Below are 19,343 nucleotides of genomic sequence, written 5' to 3' on the forward strand. Positions count from 1 at the left end.
ATACACGTGCATTTGTATGTTATATTTCGTCATTAAATAAAGTCATGATACTCCTACTGTAACCTGCCTGCTTTCAAGGGGATGCAAAGCCTGACCATGTTGCTAAAACAGCTGACAGGAGTTCTGAGTCTTCTCAGAACTTCTTCAGCAGTTTTGGTGAAAAAATGCTTTATCTACTGCCTTTATACTTCTGGCGATTTTGAGCAGGGATTCATCTGGCTTGACAGTTTTGTTCGGTAACTGAACAATGAGTGGATTTTAAATGTTTTTTCTGTTTCCATTGGCATCTGTTGTTGAAACCAGCATAATTTTGTTAATATTTTTATCAGAGGCTTCTTAGGTTTCATTATCTTCCATAACTGTATTTGTGCATTAGCTCAACTTATGCAGTAGGGAAGAGCTGAGTGTAATTCCTGCTCTAGTAATTTTAAAACCATAAACCAAAACACTATATCCCATATCTTCATGCTTTAATGGTCCTACTTCATGTTGGAAAAGCCATGACTAAAAGCATGAAAAATGGAGCATGTAGATCCACTTTTCACAGACTAGGTCTGGAAAAACAGAATTACCTAAACCAAATATTTTTCAGTTAGCACTGTGTTGTTATAGCCATTGATGAATATTAGCATTTTAGCAGCTGCTGGTACTGTTGCAGCTGGCTGGAGATTTTAAGAAAAAAAAAAAAGATGAGGAAACAAATACAGACTTTGACACCTTTCTCATTCAGGTGATAAAATCACAACCCGTACTATATTATACACATCAAGTAATAGCATAAAAATTGAAGAAAGTAGACACTTTCAGCATTCTGATCTTGAAAGGTTCAGGGTTTTTAAGAATTTGTTAAAGTAAGGACTTTCTTAATGAGCATTCTATCATGTTCTCAAACAAAACTGCAAATAATACTGGAAAAATCTGAATTTAGAAATAAAAAAGGTTGTGCTAGTGTCTGTGTGCTTAGGGATCTAGGAATTTTTGAATATCTTTTGCCCTCTTGTGTAAGATTTGACTGGTTAGGAGCCCAAACTGTGATGATCATGCCACCTGGGTGAATTGACATAAAGTCAACTGCTGAAAAAAAGGAGGAATTTAGAAGCTAAAGTTTTAAATACAGTATATTTAATTTTACAGAACTAAGCTAATCGTTTTTTCACTTTCTACCATTCTTTGTTTACAACCTGTCAGGCAAGCACAATGTACTTTCATGACTACAAAGAGAAATTTAATTTCTCTGTTCTGTTTGGCACATTTCTTTTTCAACTGCTACTCCCATTAGACTACAGAAAGGGTAGAGGTGGTCATACTGAATGATAGTATGATTCCAGTCCAAACTCTGTCCTGAACTGTTTAAAACAGTCAGATTATTATAAAGGGTATGTAACTTTCAATGTGAGGCACTGGAAAAATCTTACTGAGTGTCTGACTGCATTGTCAGATATTTAATTCTTCCTTTGATAAAATGGGCATCTGTTGACAGCTAATGAAGACTTGCATCCCAGTTGTGGTCATATCAGTGTGCAGTTTTGTATTTCATTGTCCTTATGGAAGATTTCTGTTTTAGTTAAACAACCAACTTGCTGCCTTGTAGAACAGTTGTTGTGAAGAGGCTGTGAACAAATCTCGTTCCATTGTATTAGCTATTGCACTTAAAAGTTCTGTATTTCCTACTGGTTTTTATCATGAATATTCTCATCATCAGATTTCTGTTTCTGTTCTACTTCAGTGAAGGTTTCACATTGACTTTTTAATGAGTACTGAATTGGAAACATTTCTATATGATATAGTATATAACTGAACTGGCTTCAAGTATCTGTTTAAATATAAAAAGGAAAACTAGATGACTGTGTTCTGGGAGCACAGGAAGTCTTACATATGTGACAATAGCTTTTAAAAATTGAGATATTTTTAAAGCATCTTTTTCATGCAGGTTTGGAAGGCCAGTCTATTGAAGTTTCCAATATTGTGGATATCAGAGGAGAATATAATCGTGAGCTTGCTATGAGAATTTCATCTGACATAAACAGTCAAAATAGATTCTATACTGATCTTAATGGATATCAGGTAATTATTCTCTCCTAATTATAAAAGGCTAGGGTATCAGTTTTGACTAATTTTAAAGAATGAGTCATATTAATCAAACTCTTACGTTAAAGTCCATTACTCATTTAGACAGAAAAGGGCTTTTAAAAGTAAAAAGTTTCTCCCAAGTAAAAGCTTTGATTTAGATCAAGTGAAGTAGCAATTATTTTCTTTCAAGGAAATTACAAAATTTGTTAAATATTCGTATATCCTTTTTAAGAAAAGAATTGTAATACAGCAAGATATGGTATGCCATTTTGCAGTTGTCTGTATACCTGCATGTCTTTTCACCTTCATTTATTTAATTTGAGTCCTTTGGGTAGTCAAATTCAAGACAAATATGTACTGCCCAGTAACTCAGACATACCAAACAACTTAGTCCTGTCATGGAAGTAAGAAAATAAAGTACTTTTGCAGTGTAATAACTTAATCTATTGGGAATGTATCTGATGAAATAGCATGACTATTTTTATAACTTGGACTTTTCAGCACAGACAGTAGAAAGCATATTTTCTTTTCCTAGCCTTGCTTCCTTGTTAAAAATAGGTATTGTGAATACACTGAAAAGCACCTGCTGAGTAAGAGACTGCTGTTTTGCCAGTTGGTGTGTAGTACTGCATTTTGCTGGAGACACCAAAGTGAAAATTTAAATGTGAAAATAATTTTAATACTACTATTCATTCCTCATGTACCATTCAAGAATTTCACTAGCACTTAAATAAGTTCCCATTATAAAGCAATTCCTTTTCTGCTACCTTGAATCTATTCACTGCTGGCTCTCTAGAGGAGAAAAAAAAATTCTCTTATTCTATAACTGTTAATATTCTTTTTTTTTTTTTTTCCTGTGCGCAGGTTCCCTTGATGAATCTTTCAGTTTTTAAAGAATATTCTTTGATCTAAAAGTACATTGAAGTTATCGTTTCCAAAGTGGTAGTTTTAGCCACAAATCTCTAAAAAGCTAAATAATACAGTTGAATGAATACTTTGGTGCTAGTTGTCAATCATTGCTTTCAAAGCACATGGGATTAATGTCTGAAAAGGTCTTTGAAATTTAAATGCATTAAAAATAAAGTATTTTATTGAAGTCCATGTTCATACTCCAGATCCAGCCCAGACTGACGATGAGCAAATTGCCTCTTCAAGCGAATGTCTATCCTATGACTACAATGGCTTATATCCAAGATGTTGGTGTTCGTTTGACACTTCATTCAGCTCAGTCTCTAGGTGTTGCAAGCTTGAAAAATGGTAAGTATAAGGTGATGGATATTATAACCGTCTGTGTTTCATGATTATCCGAAATAGTTCATTTGGAGATTATCATACATACCAGTCTTTGAAGAAAGCAAGTAAGTTTCTCTAGCTTTGACCAGTTCTAAGATATGTTCATAGAGGAAGAGCTGAAGGCTTTTCCTACGTGAGGTTGTCATCTAAATTGGAAGACCTGTCTCAAAAATGAGTCAGAGGAAGGAGATTATGAAAAAGACTGTTTTGGTTTAACTGGCAGGCAGCTAAGCACCACAGAGTGTTTGCTCACGCCCCTACCCACCCACAGTGCTATGGGGGGGAGAACTGGGGGGAAAAAAAAATAAAAATTTGTGAGTTGAGATAAAGACAGTTTAATGGGATGGGAAAAGGAAATAATAATAATGATAAAAGAATATACAAAGCAAGTGATGCACAATGCAATTGCTCTCCACTTGCTGGCTGATACCTAGCCTGTACCCGAACAATGCCCCATCCCCACCCCAGTCAACCACCCCATATTAATCGTTCAGCATAACGTCGTGTCCCTCGGCCAGCCTGGGCCAGCTGTCCTGGCTGTGTCCCCTCCCAGCTCCTCGTGCACCCTGAGCTACCTCCCTGGCAGGACAGCACGAGAAGCTGAAAAGTCCTTGGCTCTGTGTAAGCACTGCTCTGCGACAACTAAAACATAGGTGTGTGATCAGAACATTATAACATGAGAAAATTATTCTCATCCTTTATCCAAAACATGGCACCATACCAGCTACTAGGAAGAAAATTAGCTATATTCCAGCCAAAACCAGGACAGAGATGAAATGAACTATTACTGGTCAGAACCAGATATTTTTCACCCAAGAATTCTGATGGGACTCAAGGATGGAACAGCATCATTCATTAGTTTGTACTCTTCCGTACTCCTCTGGTTTTGATTGTGTCTTTTGGTTTGTTTGTTACAAGGTGGAGAGTTTAAGGTGCAGGTGACATAGCCTAACATTCCTATCGAGGAAAACAATAGTTCCTTTTTGAAAGCCTAGAATGAGTGAAATAAAGAATAAAAATTACTGTGGTAAAAAATCAACATAGTTCTTTTAAAGCAAAATCATAATTCACAAATTTAATGGAGTTCTATGAAAGAGTTGATGAATATGTTGACAAGAAAAATCAATTCACATTAAAAATTTCATAAGGAACTCAGTCTTGTTGCTCACCACAGAGAAACCTATGACAAATGGTTTTGAGGGATGGAAGCGCAGTTCAGTTGTTCACCGTCTATACCATTACCAGAACAAGAAAGTATAAGATAGAAAGATGGAAAGTAGTGGACAACATAAGGCATAAAATTTTAGATGTATAACTACTAGGTGTAATATCTTGTAAGTTTAAGTTTACATAGTTTTGAAAAACTACTGAATGAATGCTTATAAATAAATAGATAAACAACAGCCAACCAGAAACTATGCCAAAGCTTACTTCTTTTTAGGAACTGTCATCTTAGTATCTATTCTGACAAGACATAAATATTGTCCTAGAATGACAGCAATATTGTCAAGTCTTACTCACTTTAGGGCAAAGAGTTTTTATATGTTGGTATTTCCTGGTATTAGAACAAGATGGTTTGAGAGGTACACTTGGTTTTCGTAATGCTAATCTTACTTCATAGTTGTTTCCCCAGTGTGATTTAGGTTTACACATACCTGTCTTGTGAGTTACAGCCATTTCTCCTTCAGGAACCTTCTGTTTGACCTTGGCATAATACTGATGATCATTATAAAGATTCTAGTCCTCATCAGTGATAAGATCTGCCTGCTCGTGAACGATTGAAGGAGAAAGGAAATTTATTTGGCTAAAGGTTATGAATGTTCTAAGGCTTCTGAGGTGTCTTCCTTGCCTGAGACTCAAAATGGTGTAAAAATCCCATCTGCAAATGATAAACTCATCACAGCAGTCTTACATTTTTATTTATTTATGGTACTAGAGCCTACCAGAAGACTTCAGATATTGGTAGAGCTAGTGAGATGATTTAATTTATATCTAATCACTCAAGTGAAAATATCCTTTGCCATTCTTCAGCACATTGTTGACCCTCATTGTGATAGCAATACATGCAGTACATGCAGGTGTTTTTCTTTCCACTCACAAATCTTCTACTTAATGAGTAAACCCCAAGAAAAGCAGAAGATTTTTAGATACTGTTGTGTTCTAATTTCAGGTGTTGTGACTTGTGACACAAGACAAATAAAAAGACCACGGGTACTTTTTAGAGCATTTGTATTGTCAACATAAGAGACTACACTGTTGTTTAAAAAGTTTTGTTTATTTAAGAAACAGGATTTTTTAATGGCACATAGCTAATGCATGACCTCAGCTAAAATAACTGAAGAAAATAGCTTTGGTAACTTTAAATGGGGAATTATTTACTTAACCTTTTAATATCAAGTTTTATCCTATGCATTGCTGTCTTTTTCAGTGAGACAGTTCTAGGTTGTTTCAAAAATTTCAATTATTGACACAGCTACTTAAGGGGAAAAAAAAATTGAACAATATTTACTAGTATAGTGTTTGATCACTACTGTTGATATACAGAATTGCCTTGGAAATCTGTCCTATGTTTGGGTCAGTTAATCTGCATGTATGCTAGAACAAGGGTGCCTCTTGGATACCCTCTGTCACAAAGCAGCTATGATATGCTTAAATACCCTCAGGCAATGTACTTTTTCAGTGTGGCTTGACTTCTTTCAAAGAAAGTAGTGTGTATGATCCCTTGATGCTGTGCGATGATGCTTTTCTCCAAGTACAGTGTGTCAAAAATCTGTGGAAAAGCAGGAAAGGGAATGTAAAAAAAAAATAAATTTGCTGCATTTTGTGACCCCTTAGTTATACTTATGCAGGAAGCTGTTGATTGGCTATATTAAACAATTCCTTATTTTAGTCAGGGTGTCTGTGTTGTCTTGTGTGTTTCAGGAAATAACTTGTTTGCAGTCATAGTAGAGGTAAGGGGCACATCCAGTCCAAAAGGCACATTATTCAGTGTGCCTTTTTTTTTTCCCTTACTTCGAGCAATGGAGAGACTGTTTGACTTACCATTCTAGTTAACACGGGCCTATATGCTGATGCTTTAAAAAGTCCATAATGGAAAATATCTATCTTTTGTTTTAAGACCACCTGATACAAGATCCAAAACACATTTTCTGATTCCTCTGTTGCTAGAAAAAAAATCCCTTTGGCCTGATCCTGTGAATGTACTTGGCAGCACTTAACATATACAGGCATTAATTAAATAGGTAGTGGAGACTAAACAAGTCTTCACAGGCTCATTTGCTTTGTAATAGTGTCTGTATTTGTTCTTTAGTCTCTGTGTCACAGAAAGATGTGCAGCATGCAAGTCCACAAAGAGACCTACTCTTCCTTCAAGTCGGAAAAGTTAAGGGTAGTGCTGTATAGCAGTTCAGATAAGTGTCAGGGGAAAACTGGCTTTTTGTGAGCATTGGTTTCAAGCCAGTTGAGGATTTTTTCCCTCTTCTCCATTTATATCAATACAAAAATTTATATTATACAGTGCAAGTTGTATCTTCCATACCTGTTAATGGCATTGACCATTGACAATTTTTAGCAAACTAGTATACTACTCAAGTTAGCAACATGAAAAATTTACTCTGTAGTCATTAGAAAAGGGGGTGAACGCATTAATCTCATCTGTTTTCATGAGGTAACATTTTATAAAAGAACTTTGATTCCCAAATTTCTCCTGAGTATATGTGGGACTACTTAATAAAGAACCAAAATGAAACTTAAAGTTGTGAGGCCATGTCCAATGTTTCATGAAACTTACTTTGAAGGTTCTTCAAGATCTTGATTGGGTTCTGGAAGAAAAAATCAAAATTGCAGTTTAAGCAGGTGCTTTTAGTAGCACGCTGAGAAACTTCTCAAGGCATAACTTACCATCCAAGTTTTATCTGAGCAGCTGAATATTTCTGACTTTCTGTTCTTGTACTAGAGTCAGGTTCTTACTATGGAACAGTTAACACTCATACTGTCAGATGATCCCAGCAGAATGGAGTTGGATTTCTCACTAAATAGTCACCAATCTTCAATATCAGCTCCTAGGAAACTTGATCAAAGACTGTAAGATACATAAGCTAGAACTTTATTCCTACTTTTCTATCTCTTTTCCCTATTGTTGGATGGGATGTGTAATTTTTTTTAAATGTTAGATGTTGAACATCCGTCATCTTGGAAGTCCCATTCAGTTCTCCTCTAATTGACTACTGAGTGGTTTATCCTACATGCAATAAGGAAGACCACATCCAGATGGATGATATGCACCACTGTCATTTAGAAGTGGCTTTTCCTGCAGTCTAGTGGATAATTACTGGGGTAGCAGTGATCACTTAGGTCCCAAAGCCTACCAAAATACTTTTCTGTCATTTTAAGCCAGAAATTTTCCTATTTTTAATCCTTTGAACCAATTTGGAATTTATTTTTTTTTATCCAACTTCAATAGCAGTGATCATTTTGTTTTTTGTTTTTTTGTTTTTTTTCTGTTCACAATCACCTTAAGCTTTCTTTTGTCACCCATCAATCATTCTAGCTTCTTTAAGAATGTTGAAAATGTATTTAGGTAGTTTCAGAAAAAGTTTATCATAGATTTGTCCTTCTGAATGTGGATCTAGTTTTTTTTTTTTTTTTTCAGAGATTTACTATATTTGTCTTTCAGTCTGTGTTCATACTGTGTTCCACAAAATCCATCAATCCGACGAACGATCCTAGCCTTATTGCATAGTACAAAATGGGGATTTTTGTTACTCATTTCCACCCGAAATCTGACTTGGGTACACAAAGTCTGTTTTGTTTGTTTCTTTGTTGTTTTGTTTTCTGTTACTTTTCCTCAAGAAAAGTAAGAACAAATATTTAGAAAAATTGGATAAGTATTTGAAGAATATTGGAGAAGTATAAAGGAGACTGCCTTGCTAAACAGCCGTTTATTGTAGATGGAATTGTGCAATTCTTGTTTAGGAAACAAGTGTCAGTCTTGCCGTTTTATTTAGGAAACAAGTATATTTGTTTGAAGATTCAATGTGCAAACACCATAACAGCCTTAATTACATGCCCTGGGCTGGTTTCCCTTTGGAGTTATAAACTTGAAAAGATGTGAACTTCATCTTCCATAAGGCTATTTATGATTTAACATCATGATAATTGAGCTATTCTGAATGGCAGTGCTACAGTTTGGAATAAGTTCAGAAATTCATACTCGATTTTCATCTGGTACAAAGTATTTTTCTTCTCCCACAAGTGGGAAAGAAAAAAATCCAAGAAGGAGTGATTATTTATCAGTATTTATTATTAATTTTACCTACTTGTTTTTTCCTCTGCCTCCAACTTTAAGATAAACAAGAAAAAAAAAAAAAGAAGAAATATATTTGTAATGTATTTGGGGTTTGCAATCTTTCATTCACATTTTTCTTAGATGAGGATGGTTACTTTATCGAAGTAATCTCCATACAGCCGCAGCTACCTGGGGCGATTCTTCTCTTGAAGTTTGATGCTCCAAGCATACTTGTTACAAGAAATAGTTAACAGTAGTAACTTATACGAAATTTCAATGTAGACTTCTATGTTAAAAATTCACAGGACCTTCTTCTGAAAGGTATGCTAAAATTTTGGAAGGTTATAAACATCCAAAAGCATTAACTGTTGTCAAAATCAGTCCTAACAATATTGTTTCATTATTAGTCTTTTGTATTCAAGAGAAAAAATTGAATTTTTACAGTTTTATATTTTTGATTTTTTTTCTTACATTTAATAGAAATCTAACATATTCCTATTACAAGTACAACTCTTACTTTACTTTTTCAGGTCAGTTGGAAGTAATCATGGATCGTCGACTTATGCAGGATGACAACCGTGGCCTTGGACAAGGTGTCCAAGATAACAAGATTACAGCTAATGTCTTCCGACTTCTGCTGGAAAGAAGACATGGAACAGATGTGGTAAGAATCATTGTCTGGATTTTTCTGGCTAGTTAAGACATGAATGTTTATTTCTGTTTTAGAAGCAGTGAACTTAGTAAAGAAGTTATTCCACAAGCAGTGTAATTAAGAAAACATAGCTTCCTAAAGAGTTATGTGAAATTGCTTGTACATTCTCAACATAAGGATTGCATCTTTCATTATTCCTCACACAAATGCCTGCATCGTTTCCCTTCTCACGCATCTACTTCCTATTTTTGTCACCTGGGTAAGAACCGGTATGTGTTTGGTAGGTTTTGGAGATTATATGTTTATTGATTGCATAACTAGGAAGCCAAGTAAAACAGGTAACTCAAGTTCACACTTCAGCACATCACTGAAGTACTATTGTGAAAGTCTCTTCTTTAAGTAAGTATTGGCTTTTTTATTTTTTTTCTAGAAAGCTTATAAGAGATTCCTAATTAGTGAGAGTTATGGTTCATATCAGAGTTTATTGGAAGTGGGGAAAAAGGTGAAAAATAATTTGGGATGAATAGGTGGAACAAGAAGACCAAGCTTAGCTTTTTTTTTTTTTTTTTTCCTTAGGAAATAAGAATTAAGCAGAAATATGTAGATGCCAAACATTAAACCTTATTTCATTATGATTTTGTGAAACTAGAGGCTATCTTGTTTTTTTTTTTCTTGCATAGCTCATCCTGTTTCACCCTTTTATATATTAATCTTTTGAGTTACTTGTCAGTTTTTTTCTCTGTTCTTTGCATTTTTCTCTTTAATTTTTTTTCCTATCATTTGAAAAGGACAAAATGAGAAATACTTCTTCATACTGAGACAGTAGAATCGTGATGACAGCACCAAGCAGATTTTAAAATCACAACATGGCTAAAGATGAGCAGTTGTATACTAAGCTGCTAATGAATATGCAGATAAATTGGAATTAATTCTGTTTTATAATGGATATCATTAAGCACTGTGAGAGGATAATATCAAGCTTAAAGCTAATTTCCACTACTTAATGATTGACAGATTTTTTCAGGTTGTACATGTCATTATGATTTTCTAGTTCCTCATCCTCTATAACACAGGCAGCACATTAATGGCTGTTATCAGTGTGGTGTGGAAATAGATGAACCAGAAAGGAGCTAACTAAAGTCCTGGAAGCATTCTAGTTCTGACAGCAATGAGTGTTGCACAGGTTAATCTACCTTAGCAAAAAGAGACCTACAGGGAGATCTGTACTGCCACAATAAACTTTTTTTTGGTTTTTTTTTGTACACAAGGTAGTTTGTATTGTATTAGATTAAAATGTGAAGCTGCTAAATTAGAGTCATCGGACATGGAAAGCTATGTATACATAGCAGATAATACGGAACAACAGGAGCAGATCAAATCAGTCAGTGCTGTGGCACATGCATCTACACCATAGAATCATAAAATACTTCAACAGATACTTCTAGAAGTCATCTTGTCCAGTCCCTGCTCAAAACAGATCTATTTCTGTATCAGCGTAGACTTCAAAACTATCCAAAGAACTAGTCAGTGATTCAATTGTAATCTGATTCAAAGGTTAGAGCGTAATTTCCGTAGACCTCCGGGGAATTTTTGTTACTTTCCTACAGAAGAAAACTACCCCGTGCACACTCCGACTCCTCTGCAAACTAATGCAGTGGGTGGTTAAGTGTGGTTGACCAAAAGTTTACTTGCACAGCTGCTTCAGACCAAAATGTGCCTGTGGAAAGCAGTTTGAAGGTACCTCTACTGAAAGACAGGCAGAGTAAGTAACTCTGTTTAGGGCTACCTGTTTAGTGGAAGATGCACATTGCTTTTAGCATATATTTACCAGTTTGCCTGGAATACCAATCAGACACCTCCATGAGGTAACAAAGTATTTCCCTTTTCTTTTTAAAATCAGTCAGAGAGGTGCTATTGTTTCAACTGATGCAGCGTGCACTACCCACAGGAGCCAAACTCTTAAGCACGTGGATTTTGTTGGGTTTTTGTTTGTTTTAAGGAAATATGCAATATCTTTCTGGTGTTACATCTGGAATTTCCCTTTAGAGTGTTTTAGCTTTTTGTTTGTTGAAATTTTTCTAAAGATATGTAATATTTTCTGATTCTTGTAACTTTCAGATTTGTTAACACAAGGAAGGAATAGTACTTCCCTTTCTCTCCGTTTTGTGAAATATACAAATGCATTTTTAGTGCATGGCTACTTAGAAGGTAGTTGTTATAATAGCTTAATAATAGTCCTGTCAGAAAAAATTACAGAGAAATTGTATGCAGGTTATTTATGTGATGGACAGCAATGTGTGACTCATACGCTGACCTTAATTTTGTTGTCAAGACCTATTTTTTTTACTTACTTAAGGAACAGTGAAAGGAAGAAGAGAGTTTTGTCGCTTGTTACCTTTGCCAGTACAAGCATTTCCCAAAGTGAATTCTGTGTCTTCTCAAAAACAGTTCTGATGAGTAGTTTTTCTGTTCTTTAGGAAACTTTTCCTTAGGAGGAGTGTGTATGAAGTGTAGGATATACACTTATTTACAATTAACTAAAATAAATGTGCATCACTTTAAGTTATGGCAAAATAAGCCAAAAGTTTCTTTTCCTTTGCATCTCCAAAATATTTTTTTCCTTTCTCACCCCCAACCCTGAACAGTGTGTTTTAATGGCAGAGACAAGCCATGGTGAATGTGCTGAAGTATAAACTTGACCTGTCCAGTTGGGTAGGCAGAGTTCTTAACAATTACTGTCACATTCAAGTAACCTGTATTCTATGAAGTCTCTAATCGTAGTAATTCCTGCGTTTTGGCTGTTGAATTTTAGCTTATGTCACCAGTAGTAAGTATTCACGCTCTGTACAAACAGCTTCAGGTTGATATAACTGATTCCACAACACACACCCTAACCTCCCGCCCCAAATTTGGGTACTACAAAAGGTGTATTCACTGTCAGTATTGCTCATTAAGTAAGTTATGTACATAGATAAGAGCTGTGCAGATACCACTTTGCTTTAGGTTACACTCACCTGATTTATTGACAACTTTGTCTCTCAGACTTCTGTTGATGTTACTACTGTTTGATACATCTCTAGATACTTTTTGTTCTCCTACTAAATGTAACTAATTCTGCTTAAGTTCGTTTTCTCCCTGCAAGTATCGATTGGCTCTGTATATCTTTTTGACTTCTCTCCTAATATTCATTTATTTTTCGTCAGATCATTTAGCAAGAATTAAAAACATTTTAGGTATAAATTCAAGGAATTATTATGTAGACGAAAATGACACTGAGCACAATTATCTCTACCTGTTTGTCAAAAAAACTAAACGCATCTTTGTTTTTGAACATACAGATTCTTTCTTTTACATTTGTTGTAAACTTAAGTAAAAATAAGCATTGGTACATTTTTTAATTCCATACCTCAGTATGTTATATTCATATAGGAAAATGAAGTACACATAATTTATAGGAAGAAGTAATATCTTTATTTCATCAATGACATAGCTGGAGAAAACAATGCCATTTCAGGCACACGCATTCTTCCTCAGACTTTTGTTTCATATCTTGCCTTGATTTGCTCGATTTATATGACCAGATTTATAGTCCAGTCCCAAGCAAAGAGCCAGGATTCAATAGCTCACATAGCTGCTATGATTTGGGGGAGGCTGTTTAGAGAAACAGTGATACAGGCAGTTAATAAAATCACAAATATGTGGCAGTCAAATAATCAATTCCTCTGAAAATACATGCTTTATGATATAGCCATTTGTCTGATTATTGAGTTGTACTTGCCTCTTACATGGAGTGCATATTTATAATGCATATGTGTATTTTGTGTACTAGGTATACACTTTACTATGCATTGCTATGCATTACCACACCCATAACAAATGTAACTGACTTGATATTTCAAAAAAAGCGGGAACTCTACTTCCATTTAGAAGTGTTTCCAAGCTCATGTTTGACAACTGTAGATAACTGCACATCCCTGGTGATGTTCAAGGTCATGTGGAATGGGGCCCTGTGCAACCTGATCCAGTGGGTGGTATCCCTGTCAATGGCAGGAGCGTTGGAACTAGAGGTTTTTTAAGGTTCTCTCCATCCCAAGCAATTCTATGATATTTCTGTGTCAATTTTAATAATGACTATTGTATTGAACTTGTCAAATATAAACAAAGACTTCAAAATTTGAGGCTTTTGTGATGATCATGGAAGAAACAAATAACATTTTCTGTGCATCTCTTTCATACCAGAACACAATGCATCCTCTTCTAGAGCCTTGCCTTGTAAATTTAGCTGTTTGGTGTTTTTATTGTTATTGATTTTATTAGTATACATACATATAGTGCTTTGTTTGAAGAGATATTCAGCTGTGTGCTAGTTCTTGACAGCCTTTCTTAAAATACTAAACTTAAATGATGATTATCTCTACGAAGTAGATGATATTTTATTTCTTATGATGGAAGTTTGTGTCTGCTGTTCAACAACAGTGTTAACATTTATATGCAAACACTATTTTTTCAGGCTAACACCATCTTCATTTTTATGCCAGGGCACTTAACAGCTTAATTGTTTCAAATACTGTTTCTTTCCTGACACTTCGATGAAGAGGTGTTATAGAAGGATTCTAAATAAAGACTGATTTATCTCCAAGTTCTAGTCATTGTCATACTGGCCAGAACTATAGGGAGTGAAAGTCCTCATCCTCCAACAGGGCAGCAGCCACTCATTGTAGCTGGCTCATGGTTAAAGAGGTAGCAAAGAGGATAGCCTTTTTCTGATTTCTGGACTTACAGTTGTGCCTCATTTTTTGTACATACTTCTGCAATGAGTTACATTATTTCCTTTGGGTGTTTTTATTTCTCTTCACTTGTGTGTACCCATCTGCCTACTCTGTTCAGAAGGACAATATTCTACTTGATAGTATACATAGTATTAAAGCTGTTTTTCCCACTAGCCCACATAATTGGACAAAGTGGAAGTGTAGGTCTTTTCAGCAGCTGCTCTGAGTTGGTGCAGTTAGAGCTCTTAAATCTAAATCTTGCTGTATCACCTCTTCTAGAAAGACCTAGTAATTCCTTCTGAAAGCTCTGGTGGTAGGACAGAGTCCTTCATAAAGGAAGGAGAAAGTCTGTGAGTCAGGCTTCTTTTCCTTGTATTCTCAACTGAAATAACTATAGAGAGAGAATCCCCTTGCATACAGAACAAACAATTTCTATTTTGCATTTTCAAGTAACTTCTATTGGGGAGGCAACTTCCCCATCAGCAGCAAATTTCCAATGCAAATATAGCCTTTCTGGAAAACAAAAATTAGGAGATATCATGGGGTAACTTCTGTCTTGATCATCACTTTGGTGAGCTACTCCATTGTTGAAGGAGAACCCCAGAAAAATTCTGATCTCTGTGTTGCCAGTTAGTAGGAAACAAAATCTGGAACCATGTCCTTTCACATCTCTGGCATTGGTTATTTCTTTAGATTTTATGTCCATCCTCCTTCCTCCTGCATCATTACTGGAAAACACAAACACTGTAAGAATAATAAGAAAAGAAGAAATCAAATTGGTTGGGAGAGTCTATAAGTTTTTTTTTTTTTTTCTTGAAAAAGGATGTCATGCTGCTTATCTGCTTTTGTGATCCCTTTCATATAGCTGTACTGATGTCCTACATAGTTGTCAGCCTCTAAGTATGGTGGTGTGCTTATGGTCCCAGTGGCTAGTTACTTTGTATGCTCCAGAAAACATATGTTTGTTCTCCAAACAATCAGTTTATAGAGTGTGAGTGACTATGGCATCTGACTAACGACTCAATTAAACACAAGGATCTGACAGTGATCAAAGGAGCAGCAATAAATGGAGCAACTCTAACCAGGGAGGAAAGGAACACACTAAATTGGCTACACCTGAGACTGTCAAATGAGGACTATTGTTACTAGTGTGAAACCTGACAAGGTGACTCATCAGAAAACACTTTATGAAGACTAGGGAGGTTATCTCCTAAAAGAATATGAGATACTTGTTATTACGTTGTTCTGTGGAAAAGACATAGGAGGGGAGAGAGAAGGATTGAAGGCAAGCAAATGTGGGAACACAGAGGGAAAAGGGAAATACAAGGATCTGTGCGTGGTCACTACAGTCTATCCTGATTCTTTATTAGCTCACCAATTAGTTTAAGCTTGTAAGGGTAATTAAATAATTTCATGTCAGATTAGGAAAGTAGAATAAGAGGTCTACTTTTTAGTTATTGAAGAGAGAGGCCATGGGATTGAGGAATCAACAGAACTGTCTGATGGTTACTAGAAAGTCTCTTATTTCTGTGCATGCATGTGAACTGCTGATAAACTTCAAACTGGCATGTAGGGGGTTTGCAACTACAAGGAGGTGAAGTCTGATATGGTGAACGGTTAAGAAGCCTAAGATCCAAGCCTGGATATCAGCCAGACTTAAAGTCCACATTCACTATTGAGGCATCAGCAGTGTACTTGTGAATCAAGAAAGTGATGGTGTCTGACTAGCGAGCTTCAGACCTTGTCAGCTGTAGGGTTCAAGCAGGACCAGATTGTTCTGCTCATGTTTCTGAGTGCTCTGTGGGTGCTGGTAAAGGCTCTGCTCTCTTTTCATTTATGTGGCTGGTCATATATGTGGTATGTGTGTGCCTACTGAGGATACATGCCTTGCTTCTGCCTGGACTGGAACACAGGACCACAGCAGTCTCCCACCTATCAAACTGGGATCAGAGGAGAACTCAGGTCTTAAAGACCCCCAAGTTTAATTCTATCAGACTGGGGAAGAGCAACTTCCATGGGTACAAAGTTCATTGAATTTGATTATTTGTAGACATCACAGGGTTCCTCACCTGCAGTCTTAGTACCAGCTCTGTTGGTACAGAAATTTTGTGATGATTTTAGAGTTACCGTGAACCAACTTGCAGCCTTGTGGACAGTGCCTCAATTTTTATTTCCTTTATAATCAGCCTTCAGGGACCCCTGTCACCTTGTGTGGCACAAATATGTTCCTAGTGTAATAGCTTTCAACTCAATTGATGGAAAATATTACATTCTGAGAGATAAAGACATTCTATCAATTCTCATCTGCTCAATTCAGTCCTTTGCTGGTCAAAAAAATAAGCTATCAAAAAAAAAAATGAAATCCACATCAAAATTCTCAAAAAAGTACTTGAAACACATCACCAAAAGAATTTATGCTTTGATATGCAAAACTGTAACATAACTGATGAATGTTTCATTGCTAACAAATATATATATGTGTGTGTGTGTGTGTGTGCGTGCACTATTCAGACAGATCCAGTATTTATATATTTCAGGATCTTTGTCCCCCAGGATTTCAGGAAATACTTTAATGCTCTACTATAGCAGAAAATAATCTGCACTAGTATTTTTGTTTATAGGCCTCATAAGATTTCAGGGTACCTGCCTGTTCAGTAGGCGCATTTGTGGCTGGTATTTCTGGTTGCAATTTATCTAGGTTTCCCTAAGAGTGTAATTCATTGTAGAAGACCTGCTTCTGCTCTTTTACAAAGCACTTGAAAATTGTTCTGCTGAGGAATCTTGTGCAGCTTCAAGTTCTTAAGTGTTCTGAATCCCCAAAGAAGATCTTCCTATTGCCTTATCTGGTTTCCAAACAATCTTGGTATATCCCCCTACAACCACTAGCCAATTTGGAAGCTGATAGAAGTGATGAGCAGTGTTTTCTTTGACCTGTGGTTACGTTGGCCAAGCATGGCACTCTTGGTCACTGAAAAAAAAAAATTTGCATCAGAAGAAAAAGAGATTTTTCTATTGTAATTCTTGCTTCTGAAAAGAGATGAATGTTTGGAGATGCGTTGTAGACTGAAGGAGATCTGAATATGCTTTTCACAAAGGGTTAATACAGAGCTGTGAATAATCCAGCTGCTTTAGAAGGAGGATTGACATAAGCATTTTAACATGCAAGATTCTTTCTTTCAGTCTGCATTGGTGTCTAATTGCTATTTGTTCCACAGTGGGTTTAAACCCCATTATCTGATACCCTTCTTGCTAACTCAAAGGCATCAGTTTTTACAGGCACACTAAAATCCAGTTCCAGACAGAGACATCAAACAAAAGGGAATACCTATGCATCCATATCTGGAGGACTTTTTAGTGATCTCAGAACCTGCCAGAAACAACCATACTTTTTGCATTACAATGTACAACTTCAAATGAATTTTTAAAAAGTACATTGGATTTTTGCTTGATGAGGTAACACCCAGGCAGTCTTGCATGTAAAGCCTACACACAAGTTGAAACAATTTAGTGCTATATATCAGTTTAATGAATTTGACTAATATTGTTCCCAAATAAAATCTGAATTTCTAAACATAGATTCATAGAATCATTAAGATTGGAAAAGCCCTCCAAGATTGTCTGGTCCAACCATCCCCCTCCCACCAATGTCACCCACTAAACCTTGTCCCTAAGCACCAGGTTCAACCCTTCCTGTAACATTCATGGGGGTGGTGACTCCACCACCTACCAAGGCAACTTGTTCCAATGCCAGACTATTCTTCTTAAGAAATTTCGCCTAATTTCCAACCTTAACCTCCCCTGGCGCAACTTGAGACCTCTAGTCCTATCATGTGTGAGAAGAGGCTGACCCCCAGCTCCCCACACCTTCCTTTCAGGCAGTTGTAGAGAGCAATGAGGTCTCCCCTGAGCCTTCTCTTCTCCAGGCTAAACATCCCCAGCTCCCTCAGTCCTCATAGGGCTTGTGTTCCAGGCCCTTCACCAGCTTCGTAGCCCTTCTCTGGACACGCTCCAGGGTCTCGATATTTCTTGTAGTGAGGGGCCCAAAACTGAACACAGTACTTGAGTACTCCTGAAATAGAGAACCCTTTACAGAGTTAAGGATTCACGATGTTTGGTCTTGGGGAAGAATGTATGCATTTTAAAGCTAAGGCAGCTGTCCTTACCTATTATGTGTTTTTGTCACATATTTTAAGACTGCTTATTCACATAGTCAATGTTGTCTGTCATTATGTTTCACATTTATAAGCTGGCTACTGCAGTATCACCCACACAGTTTCTTACATAGAAGCTGCATCTCAACAGACATACAGACAAATTGTCAGTCTTTGAATTGCACAGGAAGAAACAAATTCTTCTTTCTGTGTTTGTCTTTGGAGGCTGACCATATCAGTTGCTGTCAGTTGCTACATTATGATTGAGAGAGATTTAATAACACTGCCTGTGTCTATTTTGGGACTAGTAATGCTCTGAAGAGTCTTTTTACTTCACAGCTTAGATTTTCCAGTCTAAAAGCATTCTTCTTCTGCCAGTGGTGGATTTTCTGAATTTGTAAAAGAGGAAGTTGATTAAAAAAAAACTAACAGTTTCTACACACAACATGAGAGTAAGAGACTTTTCTACCAGGAATAGTCCAGATGTTTTGGTATCAGACTCTTTTGATCTTCATCCTTTGATTTCGCAGGCCCAGAACTGCATCTGTTCCCAGATTTTGTCTGAATGTACTGAGATCCAAAGTCAGCATCCACTTTTCAGCATGTTTCATGAAACTGTTTGGATGCTGGTTGTTTTGGAGTAGTAAGCAAGTTTCCTTCCAGGTTTGGGCAGTTGTACTTGACAGAGAAAAGTCTAGAAGAGGACTAAATAGTCAAGATTTGTGATTTGATATTCCATCTGCCCCAATTTGCTTTCCTTATTTTTTTAAGGCTTCTTGCCTTTATTGAGAAGTTAATTGTTTCTCTGTCAGCATCAACTGAAGCCCAATTATCAACTGTATCAGCTTTACTTTATTCTCTACAGTGTCTTCCATTCTTTCTTCCATTCAATTACTAAAGGATTTCTGAAGAGTCTAATTAATGTTTTTCCCCTCTAATTAAGGACCCCACTTCCTTAGTTTAAGCTCTTAACAGAAAACCCTTTGAGTCTTTTCTTAATAAGTTCCATCCTCACTTTATTGATAGAATAGCTCTTGTCTTCCATAAGGACACTCTTTATAGATGAGGCCATTTTTAGAACTTGTTGCTGACTGTTACCTAAGGTTCTGTTGGACTCTGTG

General features: G+C 36.3%; 1 protein-coding gene across 1 annotated transcript in view; it reads left to right on the forward strand.

Moving 5' to 3' along the window:
• The window catches only part of MAN2A1 (mannosidase alpha class 2A member 1), a gene marked incomplete at its 5' end in the record, with an annotated part of 128,091 nt that overhangs the window by 93,692 nt on the left and 15,056 nt on the right, over positions 1-19,343 (forward strand). Inside the window, 3 exons of the mRNA XM_084304915.1 lie at positions 1,931-2,064; positions 3,186-3,327; positions 9,181-9,314. Of these exons, the coding sequence (XP_084161041.1) occupies positions 1,931-2,064; positions 3,186-3,327; positions 9,181-9,314 (410 nt within the window). The remainder of the gene's footprint in view (positions 1-1,930; positions 2,065-3,185; positions 3,328-9,180; positions 9,315-19,343) is intronic.

The sequence above is a fragment of the Netta rufina genome (assembly GCF_964035555.1).
Source record: "Netta rufina genome assembly, chromosome: Z".
Lineage (NCBI taxonomy): Eukaryota > Metazoa > Chordata > Aves > Anseriformes > Anatidae > Netta > Netta rufina.